Source organism: Calypte anna, chromosome 3 (genome assembly GCF_003957555.1).
Source record: "Calypte anna isolate BGI_N300 chromosome 3, bCalAnn1_v1.p, whole genome shotgun sequence".
NCBI lineage: Eukaryota > Metazoa > Chordata > Aves > Apodiformes > Trochilidae > Calypte > Calypte anna.
The window spans coordinates 102,695,691-102,717,343 of NC_044246.1; the positions used below are offsets into that span (position 1 = coordinate 102,695,691).

At 35.3% G+C, this 21,653-nt stretch overlaps 1 protein-coding gene across 1 annotated transcript in view; it reads right to left on the minus strand.

The window, feature by feature from the left end:
* Positions 1–21,653, minus strand: part of NBAS (NBAS subunit of NRZ tethering complex) — a 158,697-nt gene that overhangs the window by 80,970 nt on the left and 56,074 nt on the right. The window contains exons 31-35 of the mRNA XM_030447262.1: positions 20,087–20,199; positions 17,377–17,490; positions 9,220–9,333; positions 8,550–8,707; positions 6,284–6,373 (exon numbers count right to left, since the gene is read on the minus strand). Coding sequence (XP_030303122.1) covers positions 6,284–6,373; positions 8,550–8,707; positions 9,220–9,333; positions 17,377–17,490; positions 20,087–20,199 — 589 coding nt within the window. The remainder of the gene's footprint in view (positions 1–6,283; positions 6,374–8,549; positions 8,708–9,219; positions 9,334–17,376; positions 17,491–20,086; positions 20,200–21,653) is intronic.

Sequence of the window (21,653 nt, forward strand, 5' to 3'; positions counted from 1 at the left end):
TTCAATACAGCAAATGTCAACAGTTTTATATCCAACGTTTCTCCTGAATAAACCTATTATTGAATTCTCCATACACTGGAGTGTATCGAAACAGACTACCTGTGGAACTCAACGTGAGGTATCTGTTTACAACTTAGTAACTCATGACAAATTTCAGACATCAGAGGAACAGGATACCAAGTTATGCTCAAGTGAATTGTTCCCACCTTAATTTCAGTGACAAAACATTAGTTTCAATACGGCAGAATTTAATTGTAGACAAACATTTTTAGAACCTTGTACTGCAGTATGCAGTAAATCACCATCTCAAGCCAACCACTTAAGTAGCAGGTCTATCTTAAGTCCTTCTTTCCACTAACCCTTAAGCATTTTTTTCATTATTTTCTGAACTTATATTCTGCATTTCACAGATGCAGTACTAATAAACTGACTGGCTAAAATGCAAGTTTCAGCTCTACTTCACCAAATTAAGAAATTACAAGCCAAGTACAACAAGACAGAATTTTTACTCCTTTAAAAAGTAAAAGCAAACAGAAAATCCTAGGTCTGATGGGTTGTTGGGGATGGGGAGAATTTCTTGTTTGTTTTTTTTAATAAACCACTCTTGGTACTCAGTTTGAAAGCTTTCTGCAACTTATTTTAAATGCTATCTACAGATGACTCATTTCTGTCTGCCTCCTTTTCAAGCAGATGCTGCAGGAAACCTAAATGGATTCCTCATGGGAAAAAAATACAAGAAACAAACAAACCCAAAACTGAAAACAACAGTAAACAACAAGAAAAGAAATCCTCCTCCTAGGTTCTCAACTGCATTTGAGCAAGACACATCTTTTTAAAATTAATTTCTTTCTCCAGTATCAAAACTAACAGGCTAACTTGTATCCATGTGTGTAGGATTCTATAGCTGTACTGCTATCAGATATTTTTTTCCAGAAATAATTTCAGCTCTTATAATTAATAAAGTCTTTTCTGCTCAAATAAGAATTCTGTTTTCTACAAAGCCATTCCTCTCCATACCTGGGACAGCAACAGTTTCAGACTATAACTTCTTGCTCTCCTGAATTTATGTCTCATAATATAAATGATTCCTTAGATTGCTAGAAATTTCATTTTAAGAAGACAACTACATATGTATTTGTATCTTTAGGGAACAGTTACAGTTTGGAGTTTCTGAGGGGTACTTGGGGGAAATTGCTTTCTTATGTTTTCTTCCTGATATTCTTTATAAAAGCACTTATGATTAAAAATAAATAGTAAAAGAACTCATTTACTAACCCTCAATCAGCAGCTTAAAAATTGTGTGAATAAAAATTAATGTTCAAAAGTAATTCAACAAATTTTGAATTATCAAGGGTCCCTGAAAAAAAAATATCTAAAATATATATGCTCATACATACACACATATAATTCCAAACAGCCTAATGTAAAGACAAATAACAAAGTTAACTATTATTCAAATAAGCCACAGAGTAAAAAGAGCAATAAATTAGAACACCTGGAAATGGAATTGTTTTTATTTTCTTTGATGATGATTAGTCAGAGTGCAAGGTTCAAAACACGTAAAGACCTTATGTATTCATTTTAAGTATTAAAAGTATACATTAAGATTACAAAAGACACAAAGTGAGGTGATCTGTCATGAGACAGAACATAATGTGTTAGCTTTCCTTTTACTTTTTCCCCTTTTAGAACACCTGCTGGAAAAGGAGAATTTCAAATAGTGTATTTGACATAATTGCGTTTATTCTGCATTTATGTTTTTTAATGCCTGAGAGTTTTGGTTTGGGGTTTTGCAGTTTTTTGCTGCTTTTTCTTCCCCTTTTTTTCAGTAGAGTGTGTCATAGCTTATGAACCATCCTAATTGAAAACTGCAGACCTCCAAAGATAAACCAGACCCTAGATGAGCAACTATAGAAAAGATTCAGTTCAAGATGACCGAACTAAAATACTGATGTCTCTGGATGTCTAACCACTTATTCAGGCCATAATATCGCTGGAACCAAAAAAGAAACTCAGCCTTAAGCACACGTAATGAATTTGATTCAGCTCCTTACACAGAGCTTTTGATCACTGTCAGAGATATACAACAGTAATGAAGAAATCTCTTGACACTTGTAGGTCTGACAGAGGACCTAGACTTTTTTGGGTCAGTAGCTGAAGAAAAGGAGGATAAATTACAGCATCTAAAACTGTTGATATCTATCATTAAAACTGAATCAAGCATCTAAAGGCTGACTAACTGCATTATTCTCTATGTACCACTGACTGGAGCTCCATTGACTACAACAGTTCAAATCTGCACACTGAGTTCTGTGTTGAGATTTTTCTCCTCTGCACAAAAGCTCAGTGATACTGTAAATAAACATGACTCCTTCAAGAATTACAACTAATTTCTCCCACAATAAGAACTGTAATTTGATTATTACAGAATTAAAACCAGTACATTCACTAAACCACAAAACACAGCTCCAGTTAATTGAAAACAAAAAACAAATTAAAAAAAAAAAAAAAAAAAACCAAAAACAACACAGCTATTTAAAACAGATTCTGGAACATTATTTTGGCCCCAAGTTTCCAAAGACTATAGGTGGAAGAGTTCCCAGAGCATGCTATATAGATACAACATTCTCTACTAATTTTGAACCAGCAGTGATAAAAATGCACGACATACCAATTTAATGTACACAAATGCTTTTAAAAATCCTGCCTTTTCTCAGATCTAGTGCTTGGGAAAAATGCAAAAGCAAAAATGATGCTAATACTCTCTTAAGTGGAAATTTTATTTTGTTTAAGCCCTTTTTAAGAAAATCATTACCATAATTTGAAGATGCTCTACTCTAGAAATTATGTCTGGTTCCCTAATTGAGTTTGCTTTCAAGGAAACTTGAAACTGATGTGTACTATACAGTAATTAAGTTTTCACATATTTAAAGATAATTATTTTATTTATAACAGAAATAATGCATGTTTTAAGTATTATGCAGATTTAACAAACTCAGATTATTTACAAAGCAACTGATGGCTATTACATAACATATGATGTTACACATCTTGTTATACAAGATGGTATACACAACACAGTATCTTGTGACAAAGCACTATATTTCAATCTAATAATGCTAGCAACTGTATTTCTAAATGCTTTTCATTTATCAATAGCTTACCTTTCTCTGAGATATTTTGTTTGAAAAGCTAAAACTATTTCTTGAGGCATTCGCAGCATACAACAAAGAGAAAAAAAGGTGGAGACTGGGGAACCTTAACATTTTGCTTAAAAATATATCTGCTATGTTGGAATCACTTGCTCCCAGAGGGTAATTTCTCTAAAGGATTCCTGGATTTCAATCACCAGTGACAAGCTGCTGCTAAATAATGAAATACATTCTTGTGCAAATAGATCCTAGTTCCTCAGTTCCTATAGAAAAATTATGTGGCTCTTCCTCATAGCAATCAGGAATTTCAGAGTAGCATCACCAAAAACTTGGAGAAAAATGATAATGAAGTCTTTATGACAACAAGGCTAAATAACATATTTCTATGCAATCTGCAAAGTCCGTAGCTATCACCATTTCCACAAGCTACATGGGAAAAAGTTTCAGAGGGAAAACTTAGAAGAAAAGAAGTTAAATTAGTTCAGACACTTCTGGAGAGGAGTTCATCAAGAGAAGAATGATTGACAATTACGACCTGGTGATATATGTTGGTATAATGAAAAAAGTGGTAGTAGCAACGAATGATTCAATATAAGAGGAAGGTAAGGAGAGGTAGAAAAAGGCATATGGGTACAAACAGGTATTCCAATTGTAACAGAGAAAGGGATGCCCAAACATACATCCTAGAACAAACTTAATCAAGGTAAGAAAAAGACTTTCAGAGCACCAATTTGAAAAGGTATGAATAAGAAAGAATATTTGTCAACTCCTTACGGAAGTTAATCAGGACATAAGTGAAAAAGAAAGACGTAAAAAGAAAAAAAAATCTTATAGTTTGTTTTTTTTCTTTGAAGAAACTGAAATTCTGTGCAATACAATGAAGGTGAAGCTGAAGTGCAACTATGTGAACTGCAGTCTGAGGGTTCAGTTTTGTCAGTGAAACTGAGTTACAAAATGTACTGCTTTTCTAACATTTCAGACGTCTGTAAAAAAGAAAGAGTTTTATAGGGACTAAATTCTTGCCTATGTGTCCTCCTGTGTCACTGCAAGAAATGAAAGCAGCTATAAATCCCTATTAAGTCAACTGGGAGAGAACAAGAAGAATTAGCAAATACATGGAAATAATTGCATAGCATAATGGTGTGAACTCTGACATGCCAAGAAGCTTTATTAAAACAGAAAGAAAATAACTTCAACAAAGCAACATGCAAACCTGGCAGGTCAACTGTCTGACTACTTCCAATTCTAAACAGACTAACAAAACTAATGGGAAAAAATAAAGATATATTGGAGAATAAGAGTAGACACTTTTCTGAATGTAAATTCCTTAGCATAATGAAAATTGCTTCAGACATCCAAATTGAACTGATAATTAACTTAATTAGTGAGTTTACTCAACTCTGATAAACCCTTGAATACGTTTCTGAACCATTTATATGCAAGTATAATTGCTCCACAACAACATACAGTCAATAGTACTAAAGCATGGAATGCATGACAAATGTTATATACATTAAAATATTGTAAGCACACACTCACATCAAAAGGTTTCATAATTTTATTAACAGCTTCTTGATAATCTTACTCTCAGAGATTCATTTACCAATTTTCAAATAATAAAAAGAATTTGAGCCAGTGATTATATACATAATACACATTATATACATAAAGTGTATAGCACTCTTCCTCTGAATATTGTTTTCAGTGCTATTTTACTTTCTTGGCCATTTTTTTTAATGTACATACATATATATATATATAATCATAGAATGGTTTAAGCTGGAAGGGATCTTGAAGGTCATCTAGTTCCAACCCCCCTGCCATGAGCAGGGACAATTCCCAATGGACCAGTGAACACCTCCAGGGAGGGACCATTCACAACTTCCCTGGGTAACCTATTCCAGCATCCAGAAGAATTTTTTCTTGGTATCTAACCTAAATCTACCCTCTTTCAGTTTGAAACCACTACACCTGATCCTACCTCTATATGCCCTTGTAAAATCTTCCTGTATATGAATGTTTACATATGAATACATATTTACACAATTTGCAGGTAGGCCTGTACTTATATAAAAACCATACACTAAATATAGACATATAGAAAGAAGCTGCCTCCACAAACATGGAGGGGGGGGCTGAGGTTTAACCCAGAGGATCTTGAATATATCAAACATGAAGACTACCAGGTTCCATCTACAGCTGCCATTGGTAAAAATTCACTTAGGGTATAATGAGATTGGGGATACTTCAGTTCAGGTATTTTTCTCAAAAAGCAAGACTATGCAACATGAACAACCTTTTTGCTTTCTTCATTTTTTCTTGTATCACATTACAGTTTTTGTGCCCACCAAAATCTATTTATGACCTATAGAAAAACTCAATTAAACAGAGAATGAGTAAATTAAACTTTTTCCACTTTCTTTCATAAAAAGATTATTACATCTCTTCTCAAGAGAGACACATACTTGCAATTGCACATGTACTTACATTTTTTAGAATTATGAAGTTGTTTTGGTTGGAAAAGACCTTTAAGAACATCAAGTCCAACCATTACTGTAGCACTGTCAAGACCACCACTGAACCATGTTCCTGAGCACCACATCTACACATCTTTTAAACATCTCCAGGTATGGTGACTTGACCACTTCCCTGGGCAGCACTTAAAATAACAAGCATGAAAAGCAGAAAGAACTGTAGAGTTCTTTCCTTCTGTCCTGCCTCAGTTTCCCACAGAACATTCAATATCAAGACATCTTTTAATTAAATACTTATCTCAGGCTTATTTTCAAGTATTTTACTTTTCAATGGAGAGAAATCAAAAATCAAACCAACATTAAGGTATTTTATTGTGTTAAATTTTGTTGCAATTTCCCCTTGTCCTGTCCCTGGGTTTATTTTTTTCCTAATATGCTAAGACTGTATAAAAAGAAAAAATTAAAAATTAGAACAGACTAAGTATAAATGTATAAGCAAAACTTTGAACTTAAAACACTCTAACAGATATTAGCGAATACATTTCATATTGTGTGCTTTCTCTACTAAACATGTAAATATTGCTAAAAACTAAAAGTCAGCTCTTCAGCATAGCACAGTAGAAAATTATGACTTAAAAAACTCTTTCTAAAGCTTACCTTAGTGATCTGTGAAGAATTTCCTGAGATATTTATGCTCTCAGCTCCATCTGATCGAAGAAACTGGTTATTCATAGCCTGATAAAGAATCTATAAATGGAAAATAAATATACTATCTTACCAATAAAATAATCTAAGAACTATGATCTCATAAGAAGGCCAAGAAATTTTGATGTAAATGCTCCCATGACAGAAAAAAAAGGGTGCAGGGGAAGACAGAGAGAACAACAGAGAGATGCCTTTGACATCCTCTCACTGGTGTAGAGCCCAGCCAAAATTACCTTCCCTGCTCTGTGATTTTTTGGTATTTTTCATGCAATGGTAAGAATATTTTCCCTTTTTCAATTATATGCACCCTGCTGTACTATGTAGGCTAAAAATCTTCCACAAAAATCATTCATTATCTAAAGTGTGCCTCTGAGGTGCGGGGCAACTTCACATAGGCAAGTGTTACACAATATAATAGCTTTATAAGCAGAACTGATGAAGGTCCCAAAAGAGACTTGTATGTATCATTTGGTCAGCACGATCAAATGATAAACATTTTTTGCATATATTTGTCTATATACATATAAAGACAGAGTGCTTGAACATAACATGCAGGACCAGTAATGAACAGAACTGAAAAGCTTAATGCTTAGTTTATGGAGAAAGTAATTGCTGAAGAAACGGATCAGATGTGCTTTTATATAAATCATGGGTTTGCCTTCCTGGGGCAAATACCAAATTAGTCACCACTGCACCTTTGCTACACATTATACTGAAGAAATTTAGCAACACATTAAGTCTCCAGTTTTATGAAGGGAGAAGACAGAATCATTTCCCTTGGAGAAGTGTGGTGTAAGAGGGCAATAACCAGAGGCTGAGTAACTGTACTGCACTACACCTAACAGTGTATAAAGCCTTTAGAATCATGGAATGGCTGGAAGGGTCCTTAAAGATCATCTAGTTTCAACCCCTCTAGATGTGCAGAGACACCTCTCACTAGAGCTGGCCTTGAACACTTCCAAGGAGGGGGCACAGGGATGAGGAAGAGACACAGAGTTATTGAATTGACAGAAAGCCTAACAAACTCTGGCTTAGACAGTGCTAAAAGTTTATCTGGCTTGAAATTCCAGGTACAGGCACATAGAGGGTGAAATAAAGTTTTTATTTCTATACTGTACATGAATCAATTATGCAAAAAAATGCACTTGCAGTTAAGCATATAATTGTAGCTACTTCTCAAATTACAGGGCTTTCATGACTGAAATACAGGAACTAACTTGCAGAAGCTGGACTTTATTTCAAATCCTTTGTAGCATTTATTCTTATGTTACCCTGTTACAGAAGGAGCACAGACTGCCTTAATACTTTACCTGTATTTCTCATACCCGTTGCTATAGGAGCAGTTTGGTAACAAAAAAAGCTAAGCACTTGCAGCTACCTTAATTAGACTGCATATGTACTGTAGCTTCTCTAGAGAGCTTGCTGCAAGTCCTCTAAACTGTTTTTATTACACAGAGATAAATCTATGAACACTGAGAAGTCTGAAAAAAAACTATGACAAATACCAACTCTTAAGCAGAAGGCAAAGTGACAATTAAACTGAACAAAAATTTAGTGTTTTGACAACCTTAATTACTGCACAGCAGATTCAAATACAACTTTTCAAAAGGTTTCCTATGTCATCTTGCCATAACTGGTATTTAAATGGCACAATTACATGTTCTCACTTATCTATTATGATCAGTTGAACATGTAGAATCTGACTATTAAGAAGTCAGTCATTGAAGAGTTAATAAAGAAGACTCAGACATAAAACCTATTGTAGCTGTGAAAACCATTACATGGGTGACATCAGTGAGAAAATACTGTGTATTGCGTAGATATCAAAAATGTAAGAATAAACCTTTTTATTTATGTGGGCATTTGAAGAAGTTGCATTACAAAGCGTAAACACGTGACAGAACCTGCAAGGCATTGAAGAAAATAATGTAACTGCATTTGCAAATAAAATGTTTAAAACAGGCAATAAATAAGTAACATGTACTGAAGATCGAGAATACAATTGCACTTCCACTTGAGAAGCCTATTCATCAGATAAAAATTCTTAGAAAAATACCTCATTGTTTGAAATATAACAGTGAAAGTATAAAAATAAAGTAGGACTAATACAAAATTCTTGGGGAGTAGAACTTAAAAGAACAAATTTAAAAATGAACACAAGTCCCCTTTACTTTGTTAACCATTGAACATGCATGAAAGGAGTTTCAGGAACACCTACCTGGGTTTGTAAGGAACTGCTCACGGCCAGCAATGGTTCTATGGCATTTGGGGGACAGTGTGTCAGGGCAAAGGCAAGGAGTTCTTGACGCATTTCCAAATCATGGAAGCCTTCTGACTGTCCAAGCTGACTGCACACTACCCAACTTTTAGAATAACCTAGAAGGGAACACGAAATGCACTTCTGAGGGTGGCAAACTTCACAAGTGACAGAAGGATGCAGAATAATTTTTGCTGACTGAGATGAAGCGGGGGCATGTGGCATTCCTGCCAACACTTTCCATCCCCTGAGAAAGAAACCATAAAGGCTTCATAGAACAGAGATAAAACTCAACCTTAAGGCTGCCCAAATGCAGCAGAAACATTTCTACAAAAAAATGCTGCTCCAGAAGTCACTGTGGCTTAAGTATTTTACAGTTCCATGACTACATGGACCTCCATGACGACAGGTTTGTCCTATTTCTGTAGGACAACTATCCCATCTTCTGTAGGGTACTTTCTACCACCTGTCTTCTACTTCTGATATGCTGTGTCAGTTGACTTCCACAAACAAAACATAACTGATTTCTGAATGAAATGGACTGATATGAAGTACCATACTTCACAGTAAGCAGACAGTCAAAAGATTTTCACCACCATCATCCCAAGCCATCTCCATTTATTCACTTTACCTGTAGCCATGAGCTCCTGGCAATGCATACTAGCTGCTTTGTAGTCCTGAAAACTGAGAGCTTGTTCCACTAAAAGGATTAAAACTTGACCTTTTCTCTCTATTGCATCATCTCCTATAGGAAAAAAAAAATTAATTTTTATTAGTTAATTGGAGCTAATGGTTGACTTAACCCTACTACTTTATTTCTTAAGTAAATTATATGCCATAATATATGGAAAATACATAATATATGGAAAACACAGATACTTAAAACTACCTGATGTAATAAATTTAGCAAGTAGAACTGAAACTATTTTTTCACACTGAACATGAATCCCGATAATCAGACTTTCTCGGCAATGCTTTTTCTCCCAGTTATGAATGAAACTTCAGATGCTATTGATATTTTCCAACTGAAGTTTCAACAAGAAACTCTACAGAAAAATGTCCTGAGCTTCATTGTAACACATCAGCATTCAATTAATTAGACAACTCATCTCCTTTCCAAAGCCAATTATAGTCAACACCAGTTGATCCAGGCTTGTGACCAAATAATTTGCATAGGAATGGTAATCTCTCACTATTAATTTAGAAGAGGATGGAAAGAAGCTAATAAAATTACTAGATCTTTTTTCAAGGCAAACTTCCCGCTCATGTTTCTCACCTATTACTAAAAGCAATTTTACACAGTCACTATTGTTAGTTATTTGAAAAGGGCACTAGTTTATGAAACTGTATTACAACTTGTGAAATGCAAACATTTCAGAAGGTTAAACAGACCCAGTTCCAAAAGCCATTAAAGAGCACATGTTCTTAAATTGGGTAACTCCAATCTCAGATGCATAACTTAGGCACATTTATTTTAAAGCTTTCTCAAAAGATGTAACACTAGAACATACCCTAGAATGACATTCAGGGAGGTGAAGTTACCCTAATTACTAAACTCAATCAAGTTTCCCCTAATCCCAGCACATCACAACTAACTCAGATGGAGAAAAGGTTGTTTTCCCATCATTTTATCTTTGGTCTCCTGTTCAGTATATTGCCAATACACAACGTTGCACACTAATCACATCCAAGGCTCTTCTGTTGTGAAATTTTACCCTCTGGAACCTGGAAACTTCATACCCAGGTAAAAGCAATTACAGATGACAAAGAGCTGCTTCTGTCTACCTCATCTAAATGTGAACTCTCATTTCTTATAGAAATTTCTTATAAGAGATCCATACTTGCCACTCACCTTTTTATGCCCACTTTACCCTGACAGCTTTACTACTTACAGAGAGATTTGACTAACTAGCAGACACAAATCAAAGGCAAGACAAATAATCAAACTACTGTCCCCCAAATTTCAGCTGGAAAAAATAATCACTGCTATTTATTGCTACGTAAAAATCAGTGGGATTGCAGGGAAATGAGAGGGACCACTAGGAGCAAGGAACAGTTCTTAATTGTGCTTGAGCAGTCATATCCTGAAAAGTCCCCCAGTGTCTTGGCTAATTTGTCTTGATGGAGCAGGATACATCTCCACATGCTCTTCAGAAGTACAAACATAAAATACAGGGATAGTTTTCCTTCGAGTCCATGTCTGCGCTTTCTCATATTATCTCCACTGTTCACTCATTTAAACTTCCATTATCTTAACGCAGGCTGTTAAGTCACAGAGCAACCACCAGTTCTGAAACCAGAATCCACTCCAACACTGTCCAAACACCTTTTCACGTGTGAAATTGCTTCAACAGTGAAGTCACTTAAAATATTACCTGCTGCAGATTTGTGGCACGGTCTGTTCTTCTATTCAAACATGAAAATAATTACTGCTTCACATTCCTGATGCCTTATTTGAAAGCATTTCTATTACTGAAGTCAAACAAAATCAAGTTCAGAAAGTGGAAAGCATATCTGAGTTTTTGTTTCCTGTTTACTATTTGTGAAAGTTTGTGTGCATACAGTTGCTTCAGACTATTCCCTTCTTATGCCACATGGAAAATTAATTTGTATTCTAAGAGTTACTCGACACAGTAAAATTTAAAAGTCTCCACAGTTCTCAATATTACCTTTTTTTATGACGTTCAGCATTCAGATACAAGTTGACGCAAGAAGATAAGACATTATACCTCAAAGGAAGTTGTAGTGAGGTGGTTGCTGGTCCCTTTTCCCTAAGTAACAAGCAAGAGGACATGTGGAAACAGCCTCTAGTTGAGCCAGGGGAGGTTTAGACTGGATATTAGGAAAAAAATATTCTCCAAATGGGTTGTCAAGTACTGGAAGAGATTGTTCAGTGAAGTGCCCGAGTCACCATCCCTGCAGGTATTTAAAAGACATGCTGATGTGGTGGCTTAGGGACATGGATTAGTGGTGGACATAGCAGTGCTGGGTTAAGCTGGACTTGATTTGAAAGGTCTTCTCCCACTTGAATGATTCTGTAATGCTATTTTAAATTGTGAAAGGAAAAATACGAAAGCAAAGAAATAACAGGAAATTTTTCTTTTCTTGAGAACTAAAGGATGTTCAATACTTATTTAAAGTTTAGATCCAATTTGGACCATATAAAGAAAAATAAAAGCTTACGGAAATGCTTTGAGGAAGATGTATGCTGTATGTGTGAGTGGATGAAACAATGTAATACTGAGTAAAACAACGTCATAAAAATTTAGAAGTCAGATGATATCAAAATTGTATGTATACTCCAGAAATTCCATGTCACCTATATTTTGGAGTTTATAAATCATCTGAATGATTGCTTCAACATTTATATAAGCAAGGCAGTCAATGTTGAGAAAGGTAGATTTCAAAAACAAACTTGGATTTCGGAATGTGAACAAAGCTGAAGTCACTAATATTAGTTTTTGTATATTAAAATTAACTAAATTACCAGACAAAGTTGTGAGCACAGAGAACAATGAACAAAAAACATTTCTAGAGAGTTTGAATAAAGAAATAAAAAACAATGCTCACTAAATCTTATCGATACACAATAACAGTAAAGAACCGTGGTCATAACTTGTGATCCATAAGCATTTTTTTTACTCTTTTTTTTTTTTTTGGTCCTCTGTAGTGAAATGAGGCAACCAGGTGCCACTAATTACCAGGTAGTGGTCATGAGCTTGTGTTAAGCCCACCTGTGCCTGATTAGGGCGGGCCCCAACTGCACATAAGCACATAACATAAAGTAAATTCTTTCACCCCCTAACACAACTGAGAGTGTGGATTAAGTGAGGATCAAGAGGAGCCGAACAACTTTAGCTCCCTGAGCAGGTGCAGATTTTTCAGCTGTCACGTTGAGTACATTCTCCCAAATTCTCTTTGGCTTTAAACTAAAAGAAGGTAGATTTAGGTCAGACATTAGGAGAAAATTTTTCACAGTGAAGGTGGTGAAGCACTGGCACAGGTTGCCCAAAGAAGTTGTGGACGTCCCTTCCCTGGATATGGAAGATGGTTTGGAACTATGTGATCTTTAAGCTCCCTTTCAAACCAAATCATTCTGTGATTCTCTTATATCTATGTGCACTCTACTTCCTCTATGCATTGCACATGTATTATTTTAAAATTGCAATTAAAATACATCCACTCATGGTATTTAACAGAGCCTTTATTAGGTATAGTATGTATAGTGTATAGTATATACCATACACAGATAAAAATATAAATAAAATTTATACACATATGGATAAATGTAGCAAAAAGGTCTTTCAAAATCAGCAGTCAGATGGGGTGGGAAAAAATGGCAAACTCTGAAACAAACTCCTCCAGTTAGCAGGTAAGTTAAAGCACACAAAAGCACCTGACTGCCAGAAACACACACTGGATCTGGAATCAAAGGGCCTGCAAATTTGAGCATATATAACCAATACAATATAACCAAAGTACATTTTACAAGACAAAATTAGAACTTCTTTCACATCAAAGGTGGCTCATAAATCAGGATAATTGCATAAGTAGTGAAAACCAATTAGGGACGAAAAACAATTATTTCTTCCAGCAGCACTTAATCTAATTCTTCACTATGCAAATCCATAAAGTTCAATCCCTAGATTCTTCTTCAATACTCAGACTCATCCCAATACATCTCCATAAAACCATTCTCTTTCATCATAAGCTGTTAGAAAAAAAGTTACCCTTTCCCAGTAGTTTTACATCTGGTAACAGACTATCTGTCCTAAAACTGCAAGGAAGGTTTTCTAGTATCCTTTTCTAGTATTCAGTTTAAAATAGAACACACTCATTCAAGAATCTTAAAATTCGTACATGTGAGCTGCCCTTTTGGCTACAAAGTAATCTGTGCATTACATCTTGTTATCATTCTTATGGCTATCAAAGTCCTAAAATGACTCTTTGCTATATTAATAATCTAATTTAAATTATGAGTCAACAGATACCTAAATATCATTTCCACATTTCTGGCTTTAATATATTTTTTCTTTACACCTACTATGAAATTTTATGAAACCATTCATTTACTGATTATGATTAGGTTATGAGAGTATTTCACTTAAAATCTGTTTTTTTACAGACATTATTAACCTAGCTATTAAAACCCTAACTCTAGCCCTAACCTTAAATTCACTGTGAGCTAACTATTCCACTGTCACTGGAAGTACATACAGCAATAACCGAGGACTGAAAAGTGAAGTTCTATCAACTTTTTTTAATCTGTTGGAAAAATATTTCCATGCATGACTTACAACAGTGATGACAATAATTCTTTCTCCGTATGCTTTTGGATACTCTTCTAGCTACTTGTTAATGGGATGAAATGTCAGGCACACAAAAAATCTGCAGTTATAGTGGTATGTAATTTATAGCTTTCAAGTCCAGAAAAACTGAGTTTCTTAAAATGAAAGAACCCTGTTTTCCGGACCCCATCACCTACAAATAAGTTTAGATAAAATTCACCATTATGATATTCTCATCTTGAATCTCTATCTTGCTTATAAATTAATACCCTGTACAGAAAGTAGTATTTCTATATAAGTAGTATGACTATAGTCATCCCTTAGTGACAGTGAAATGGTTTTTAATCCCAAAAGCTAGAACTACTTATTTTTTTTTTAAAAAACACACCCAAAAAAGTCCCAACACCACCATAAAAAATATCCACATCTACCACAGAAGGTCGCTACTGAAAATGTTTTCTTGCTGCTTTTTTTCCTTTCAAATAGATGCTATTTTACAACCAAAAGATGATCTTGAAAGTGGCAGAGTTGTTATTTAGCATAAAAAACAAAAAAGCAAGTGTCATGTCAAAGCAGTGTTTTGCTTAGCAAGATTCACCCTTGAAATACACTTTTACTACTAAAGCACCATACTTAATACAAGAACAACCATTAGTGTAATTCCCACAGTCAACTGTTAAATTCAGAGAGCCCAACATTCTTAGAAAAAATAAGTAATTTGTAGCATAAGTAGTAGTTCTAAATCATTTACCTTCTTAAAAATTAACCACCTTGCACAGCCTTTTTGCTTTCTCCAGCCCAGTGACCAAATTGAAGGAAAACCAGAAGGCCATTTTTTCATCAGGCTTTAAATAACTTGTAAATCTCTCTTTACAGTGGTGTCTAAGTAAATGCCACTGTGATTTTAACACTAGCACACAGAAATTACCATAGTGATGAGCTCCATAGGAATTGCTTAAAATTCTCTCCTCTTTTAGTCTCTAAAGGTGGAAGCCACAAGTTTGTTGCCTGTTCAAAAGTATATACCAGGGCACTGTAGATGCTGATCTACAAGTAAGGCATGATGGTAACACAACTGGACAAAATATTTTGTGGTTTTAAGCTTCATGGAATCATTTTTGATTTTGTTATTCCTTCTCCCATCCAAAGAGAATCATTAAGATTCAAAAAGAATATAAAGCTCAGCAGCATAAGCCTGAAGAACCCAGAATATTTAGAAGAAAAATTGACAGACTTTAACCTGATATGGGAGGAAGCAGAGGAGAGGGAAAAAGCTGTACAGCATATAATGGGCAGGGTGTTTACACATTTGTCTCAAACAGTCTGAAGGACTTAAGAAGAGGCAGACATATATATATATATATATATATAAACACACCTGAATCACAGGGTATGTTTTATTCTATCTTTCTTTGCAGAGTTGGCAGAAGAGAGAGATGTGTGTCCCAAACTAAATGGTGTGAAACTGTTGCTTGAAATTGTTGCTTGACTGTTGTTCCTACCATATATTATACCCTGTATAAGACTTGGATGAATACATGCCATTTTGGCTTGTGCAAATGCAAGCATCAATACTTTGTGAAGATTCTTAGTTATCTCTAGTTCTCCTTTTCTCTTTTTCCCTTTCTATTCTTATTTTGTAGCCCCCTGGAGGAAGGTGTCAGACTGATGTAACAGGTGGGATCTGTCATGCATTTGTCTGAAACAATCTGAAGGACTTAACAAGAGACAGTTCCTTGATAAGAAGGGAGACAAAGCCAGAGACTGTTGACTCTGCTGAGAAGAAACAATTCCTTGATCTTGAGGTGCAAACTTTGGGTGGTGACTTCACTATAACTCCTTTATTTCCCTTTCTTCCCTTCTTTTTTCCTTCTGCAACTATAATTTTAAGGAACTGGTCCACAGGGAGTAGTACAACACCAATGTAATCCCTGGAACAAATACTTGACTGCCTGGTGCCTATGAAAATAACAGCCTGCATATGGCCTAGGGCCTGGACATGAAGACAATGGTAGAGATAAGACTGTGAGCAGAATGGAGGAGGTCTGCTCCAGCTGTTCCATCTGATATGTCCCAACCACGCTTACTCACAGTTGTGTTACAATTGTTTGAGTGAAACAGGTCTAATAAAAGGAGATGTGATGGTGAGCTTCAGCAGGGGGGCAGTTTCCAGCAACATCAACCCTCTCCTGGTATCCCTGGATCCAAGACTGGTAATCTTACTTCTAATTTTTTTTCTAATCATGTTGTGTTATCTTTAGTTTTTCCTTGTGGGATCCAACAAGAACCTCCACATTTCCAGAATTTGGAATGACACACAGCAACACAACAGAAGATTACAAGTAAAATGAAGAAGTAGACTGGATCCAGCTACCTAACTAGGTCCCATCCCCTCCTTTCTGCCATCTTTAACTCAGTAGCACACATAGGACTGAGCTTACCAGTCATAATGACATTTCCAGCAATTCCTTTCTTTAGGATCAAGCCATCTCAGGAGGTCAGCAATCTAACTTCCATACCTCTGTTCATCACTTCAAACCCCTTGAGTATTTCCCTCCCTACACATGACACTATGCAGAAGTTGTCACTACTATGCTTCCTGAAAACACAGTAAAATCTTGTAAATTATTTAAGAAATATATAAAGAAAAAGCAGCCAGGCACGCATCAGTGACAAAGTTGAAATATACTGATTTTATACACCATGCTGCACCAAATACGGATTTCTAATTTATATTCCTATGTCCTCATAATATACTTGTATTGACAAAGTATTTTTCAAAATCAAAAGAACTACCAGAAACTTCATGTAAGCTATCTAAATTATAGACTTGTCACAATAGTTCTGAGAATCTTTCCTTCCTCTGGTCCTCCCCTTCTTGTGATCTTTCCCATACACATGCTATATTCTACACATATTTAAAAAGAAATTAAAAAAAAAAAATTAAAAGTATCCTTTAAAAAATTAAAGTATACTAAGGATTCAATGCTGAAGTGCATTCAGCTTCAAATGAATACTAACACGTTATTTTTAGTGCACAAAGGAGATAAATGAAGCATAAACAACAGTCAAAAAGCTTTAGGTTTTGCATCACAGATAACTTTTTTCCCCTCAACTGGGAGGGAATAGTCCCTGTAAAAGGGACTAGTAATAAATCAAACTGTCTTTAACACAGACAGTAAGATTTACTGGAATTTTAGTACTACCAATTAACCATGAGAGAAAATATCCTCAGCCACAGTTCTTTGAATCTGAAATGAGTTCTTACTCAAAATCCAGATTAGACAAGGCTGTTTTTATTCGAGGTATTAGTAGAAGGTAAGAGCAGCTGACAACATCAGCTGTTTTACAGGTAAAATATTTCATTCCTCCCCAACCACTGCTCCCCCAGATGACTCAAGGATGTGATATCCTTGAGCAGACATTCTAATTATCAACTCAAATGTCCAAAAACATAGCACAAATACATGTTGAAATTCACTGCCTTATTAATAGCTTACCTGCTACTCTCAGCAAATTTGCAAGTCCCAGGAGCTTAGCAGACTGTTTATAGTTTGCTGACATCTGAGCAAGACAGTCCTTGATGAGACTGAGTCGATCTGAACACAAACGCACTGTTGAAAAGAACTGATGTTAGAGTTAGTGTAAAATAAACCCTACTGCTGTATTCTGTATTTCTTGTTAAACAAAACACACACTGAAAGAGTAACAAGGAGCACAAAAATTCAAATACAATCTGAAACCCATCCTAAACTTACTTGCATGTAGATCTTCAATTATATCTATAAATAAAAAGTTAAAAGGACACTACACTATGTCTGGCTCCAATCACTAGTGAGTCAGGCTGGGAAGGGAGGGAGAAGACCAAAATGAAAACCTACTTCAGGTTTTCAGACTCAACCTTGTAAATTTTATCTGACTAACCACATGACTTTATGCATTTTTTTAAACTATCATTTTTGCAACATCCTCAGAAAGACTGCTAAAACAGATACTAAGTTCCATTTAGAATGTCATAAATAACTGATATTTCACACTACTTTTCAGGATAGAGAGGATACATACCACAGACTGAAAGAACTGTCTTAGGTAAAATTTTCAGGCTATTTATTTTACATAAATATTTTCTGAGCAAGTGGAGAAATAGCCTGCACATCACCAGGTTGTGTTAAACACACCCTGACAAGCTTATAATTAATACTGTGCTTCCAGTAAGATTTTACCAAGAACTAAATAATGAATTGCATAATTTAGTATCATGAACCAATTGCAGTGCTCCTTTTAGCTAGCTAGAGGGTAGCTAACTTCTGGCTGCTGCTTTAGAAAGCATTTTTATATCATGCAAGTTCTTAGAACACAGAGGAATAGCATGTTGATCTTCCATGTGACACTCAGACATCCATGTCTACATGCAAGATAAAGTGTGTTAGCAGTGAGCTTAAAACATATAATATTAGGCCCCCCAGTAAGAGTAAAAAAGCACTCATATAGTGAAAACCCTTTAAAGAAGTTCTAGAAATCAGATTAGACTAAAATGAACAAAGAATTGAGAGGTGGAGAGGCAAGAAATGGTTATGCTTTGATTTCATATCTATGTAATATATGTAATAATACACAGCAGTAAAATGTTTTCATTTGCTGATTGTATAAGCAAGATTTTTTAAAATATCCAATGTAACTGACATAACATGGGCAAAACACTTGCAGTAAAATGGACTTTTCACCTATCATGTTAATAAGGAGTCTCCAAACCAGATTTTGTCAAATACATTGTAACAGAAGCCCACAACCCTAACAGCTGAGCTTGCTAAAAATTTAAGTAAGGAAGGGAAATCTGCAGAAAACTAAACATAACAGCGCAAATAAAAGTTTATTGCTAATTCCTATGGTGGGAATAACTGATCTTTAATGTTATTTTAATGACATTCTATCAAAGTTAACTGACCATTTAAAGGCTTTCACTGAAACTTTAAAATATAATTTTAATCATATTAGATTAATTTGATTTACATGAAAGATACCGAACAAAAGATAAGTCAGGATTATTAATAAAATTATACACACAATTTCACATATTCTAATTAATTGAGGTCAGTTGTATTATGGATACTGCTAATACAATACTATGTTTGACCTTTTTTTTTTCTTAAGAGTTACCTTCACATTCACACTGAAAAAGATGATAAAAATACAATCCTACAGGCCGAACAGACTAAAAAATAATTTTGCCAACTGTGCAGTATTTCAGGACTTAGAAACCACACTTCTCAGTCAGAAACAGTAAAATGAGCAACAGCTCATTTTGAAGGAATACTTGGAAAAGAAAGAAACAAAGAGAAGACCAAAGTAAAGTAACAGCAGCTATTAAGAACATCCACTCCACTTATCCACAGACCCACAAGTGCTTTCCATAAATCCCAGCACTCCTCTGCACAGTGCCAGAAGTAAAACACAACCATCAGCACCTTTCACTGGGACTCAGTGCTCTTCTCAGTCAGTTCTTTCAGAGTGCTTTCAATACCAGTGTTCATAAAGTTTCACACAGTTGTCCACACACTATACATTCAAGCTTCCCTGAAAGCCAGGTGGATGAGATCTCTTCCATTTCTTTCACTTAGAAAAGAGCACAGTTTTGCTAACAGAGCAATGACTTTGGCAGAATCTATAAGTAATAGAATATACTGTAACATATTCCATTTCCCCCTTTTTCTGCAATTTCCATAATTTTCCTTCCTTTCCAACTTCTGTCCAATAACTTCCCATATGACTGTACTCAGAGTTACAAAACAGATTTAAAGTTTTAGATAGGTCCTCAGAAGAAGTATTTCTAAAAGCTTTCTGTCGTTTCTTGTCACTAAGTTTTATATGAAGCAGCTCAGTGGAGACATGAAAACTGCTTATACATGAACTATGCATCTTCCACCCATTATTTCAAAGCTCATTAGCATGGGAAAAAGTAAATAGTATTTTACACATACCAGGAGCTTTGGATACTTAATATTCTAATTATTAAGAAGTCCTACTAAATATAAGTCATAAAACTCAGAATACATAGACATCTTTTTGAGTATGTGCCTCTAAGCTACTTGGATATTGGGAAGCTATTTGGGAAGGGACCCTTTAGTTTACTGATGCAACAGTGAACTATTTGTCATGCATATTTACACATGCAATTCAAGTAATCATAGAAAGAATAAAAACATGCAATACCTTGCAATGGTAACATTTTCACACCAAATTCTTCAAGGTAGCTGAGAGCATGAATGAGATCCAGTTCCTCCTGAATGGCACTTGGACAGTCTACAATAAGTTGTAGACAGCACCTAAATAGATAGGAAATATTTTTTTTCTAAAAAAAACTTTAATAAATTTATAGTTAAATTTGTGGAAGAAGTTCACTTGTGAGTGAAAAACAAAGAAACAAACAGATGCAACCAAAAAAAAAAGAAAAAAAGAAAAACAAACTGTTAACTCCCACCAAACCCAAAAAGAAACCAAACAACTAAAACCAACAAAGAGTAATTTACTTAACAAAACTGCTTAAGAAATTTGCCTAACTGTGCTTAAAAAATGCCAAAATACTCACTAGTCCTGTAAGATACATTTTGCTCTGGACTATATACCTGTTATGACTGGCTAACTATGTTAATCAAGTTATATTTTTTAACTGCTACAATCTTCTTCCCCTAGGCTTGATAAGGATATCACCTAAACCTTCTTGAATTTAGACCTGCAATGAATCTAACAAAAGACAATGAAGACATATGCACTTTATTATATAATAATTTAATGAAATAGTTCTCATAACACTACTGCATTTTGGTATTGACATGTATTACACAATAAAAGCAAGAAATAGTGTGGCCAGCAAGAGAAGGGAAGTGATGGTGCCCCTGTACTCAGCACTGGTGAGGCTGCACCTTGAGTACTGTGTTCAGTTTTGGACTCCTCACTACAAGACACTGAGCTACCGGAGCGAGTACAGAGAAGGGCAATAAAGCTGGTGAAGGTCTGGAGAACAAGCCCTGTGAGAAGAGGTTAAGGGAATTGGGAATGTTTAGTTTGGTGGAGGCTGAGAGGACATTTTATTACTCTACCTGAAAGGAGGTTGCAGTGAAGTGGGTGCTGGCCTCTTCTCTCAAGTGAACAATGATAGAACTAGAGAAAATGGCCTGAAATTGCACCAGGGGAGGTTTAGACAAGATATGAGAAAGATTTCTTTACTGAGAGAGTAGTTAGGAATTGGAACAGACTGCCCAGGGAGGTGGTAGAAGTATTTAAGAACTGTGTAGATGAGGCACTCCAGGATATCTTTAGTGGGTGATACAGATACTGATATATATGTTACTGGGGAGGGGACGTTGACTGTTGGAGGGGGTGATCTAAGTGGTCTTTCCAACTGTGGCAGTCCTGTGATTCTGTGAACTGCAAACAGTTTGACTACATTACTATAATCAGTACACAGGAAAATGTGGTAACATGTATGTATATACCATTATGGGTCAAGATGCACTTTTATCTTGAGAAGATCTTTGTCTTGTAATTAGTAGGGAAGCGTACTCATGTCTAAGTGAAAGTAGTACTTTATAAAAGTACTTTATACCTGCCTTAATAGTCAAGACCTAAGTATTATTGTTTGGTTTTTTGTTTGGTTTGTTTTGGTGTGTTTGATTTTTTTCAGTAAGTGCCTTAGGAAAAAGTAAAACTCATTTGGATTAACACAAAACACACTACCAATGAAACAGCAAAATCTAAGAACAAAAGGGAAACACATGCC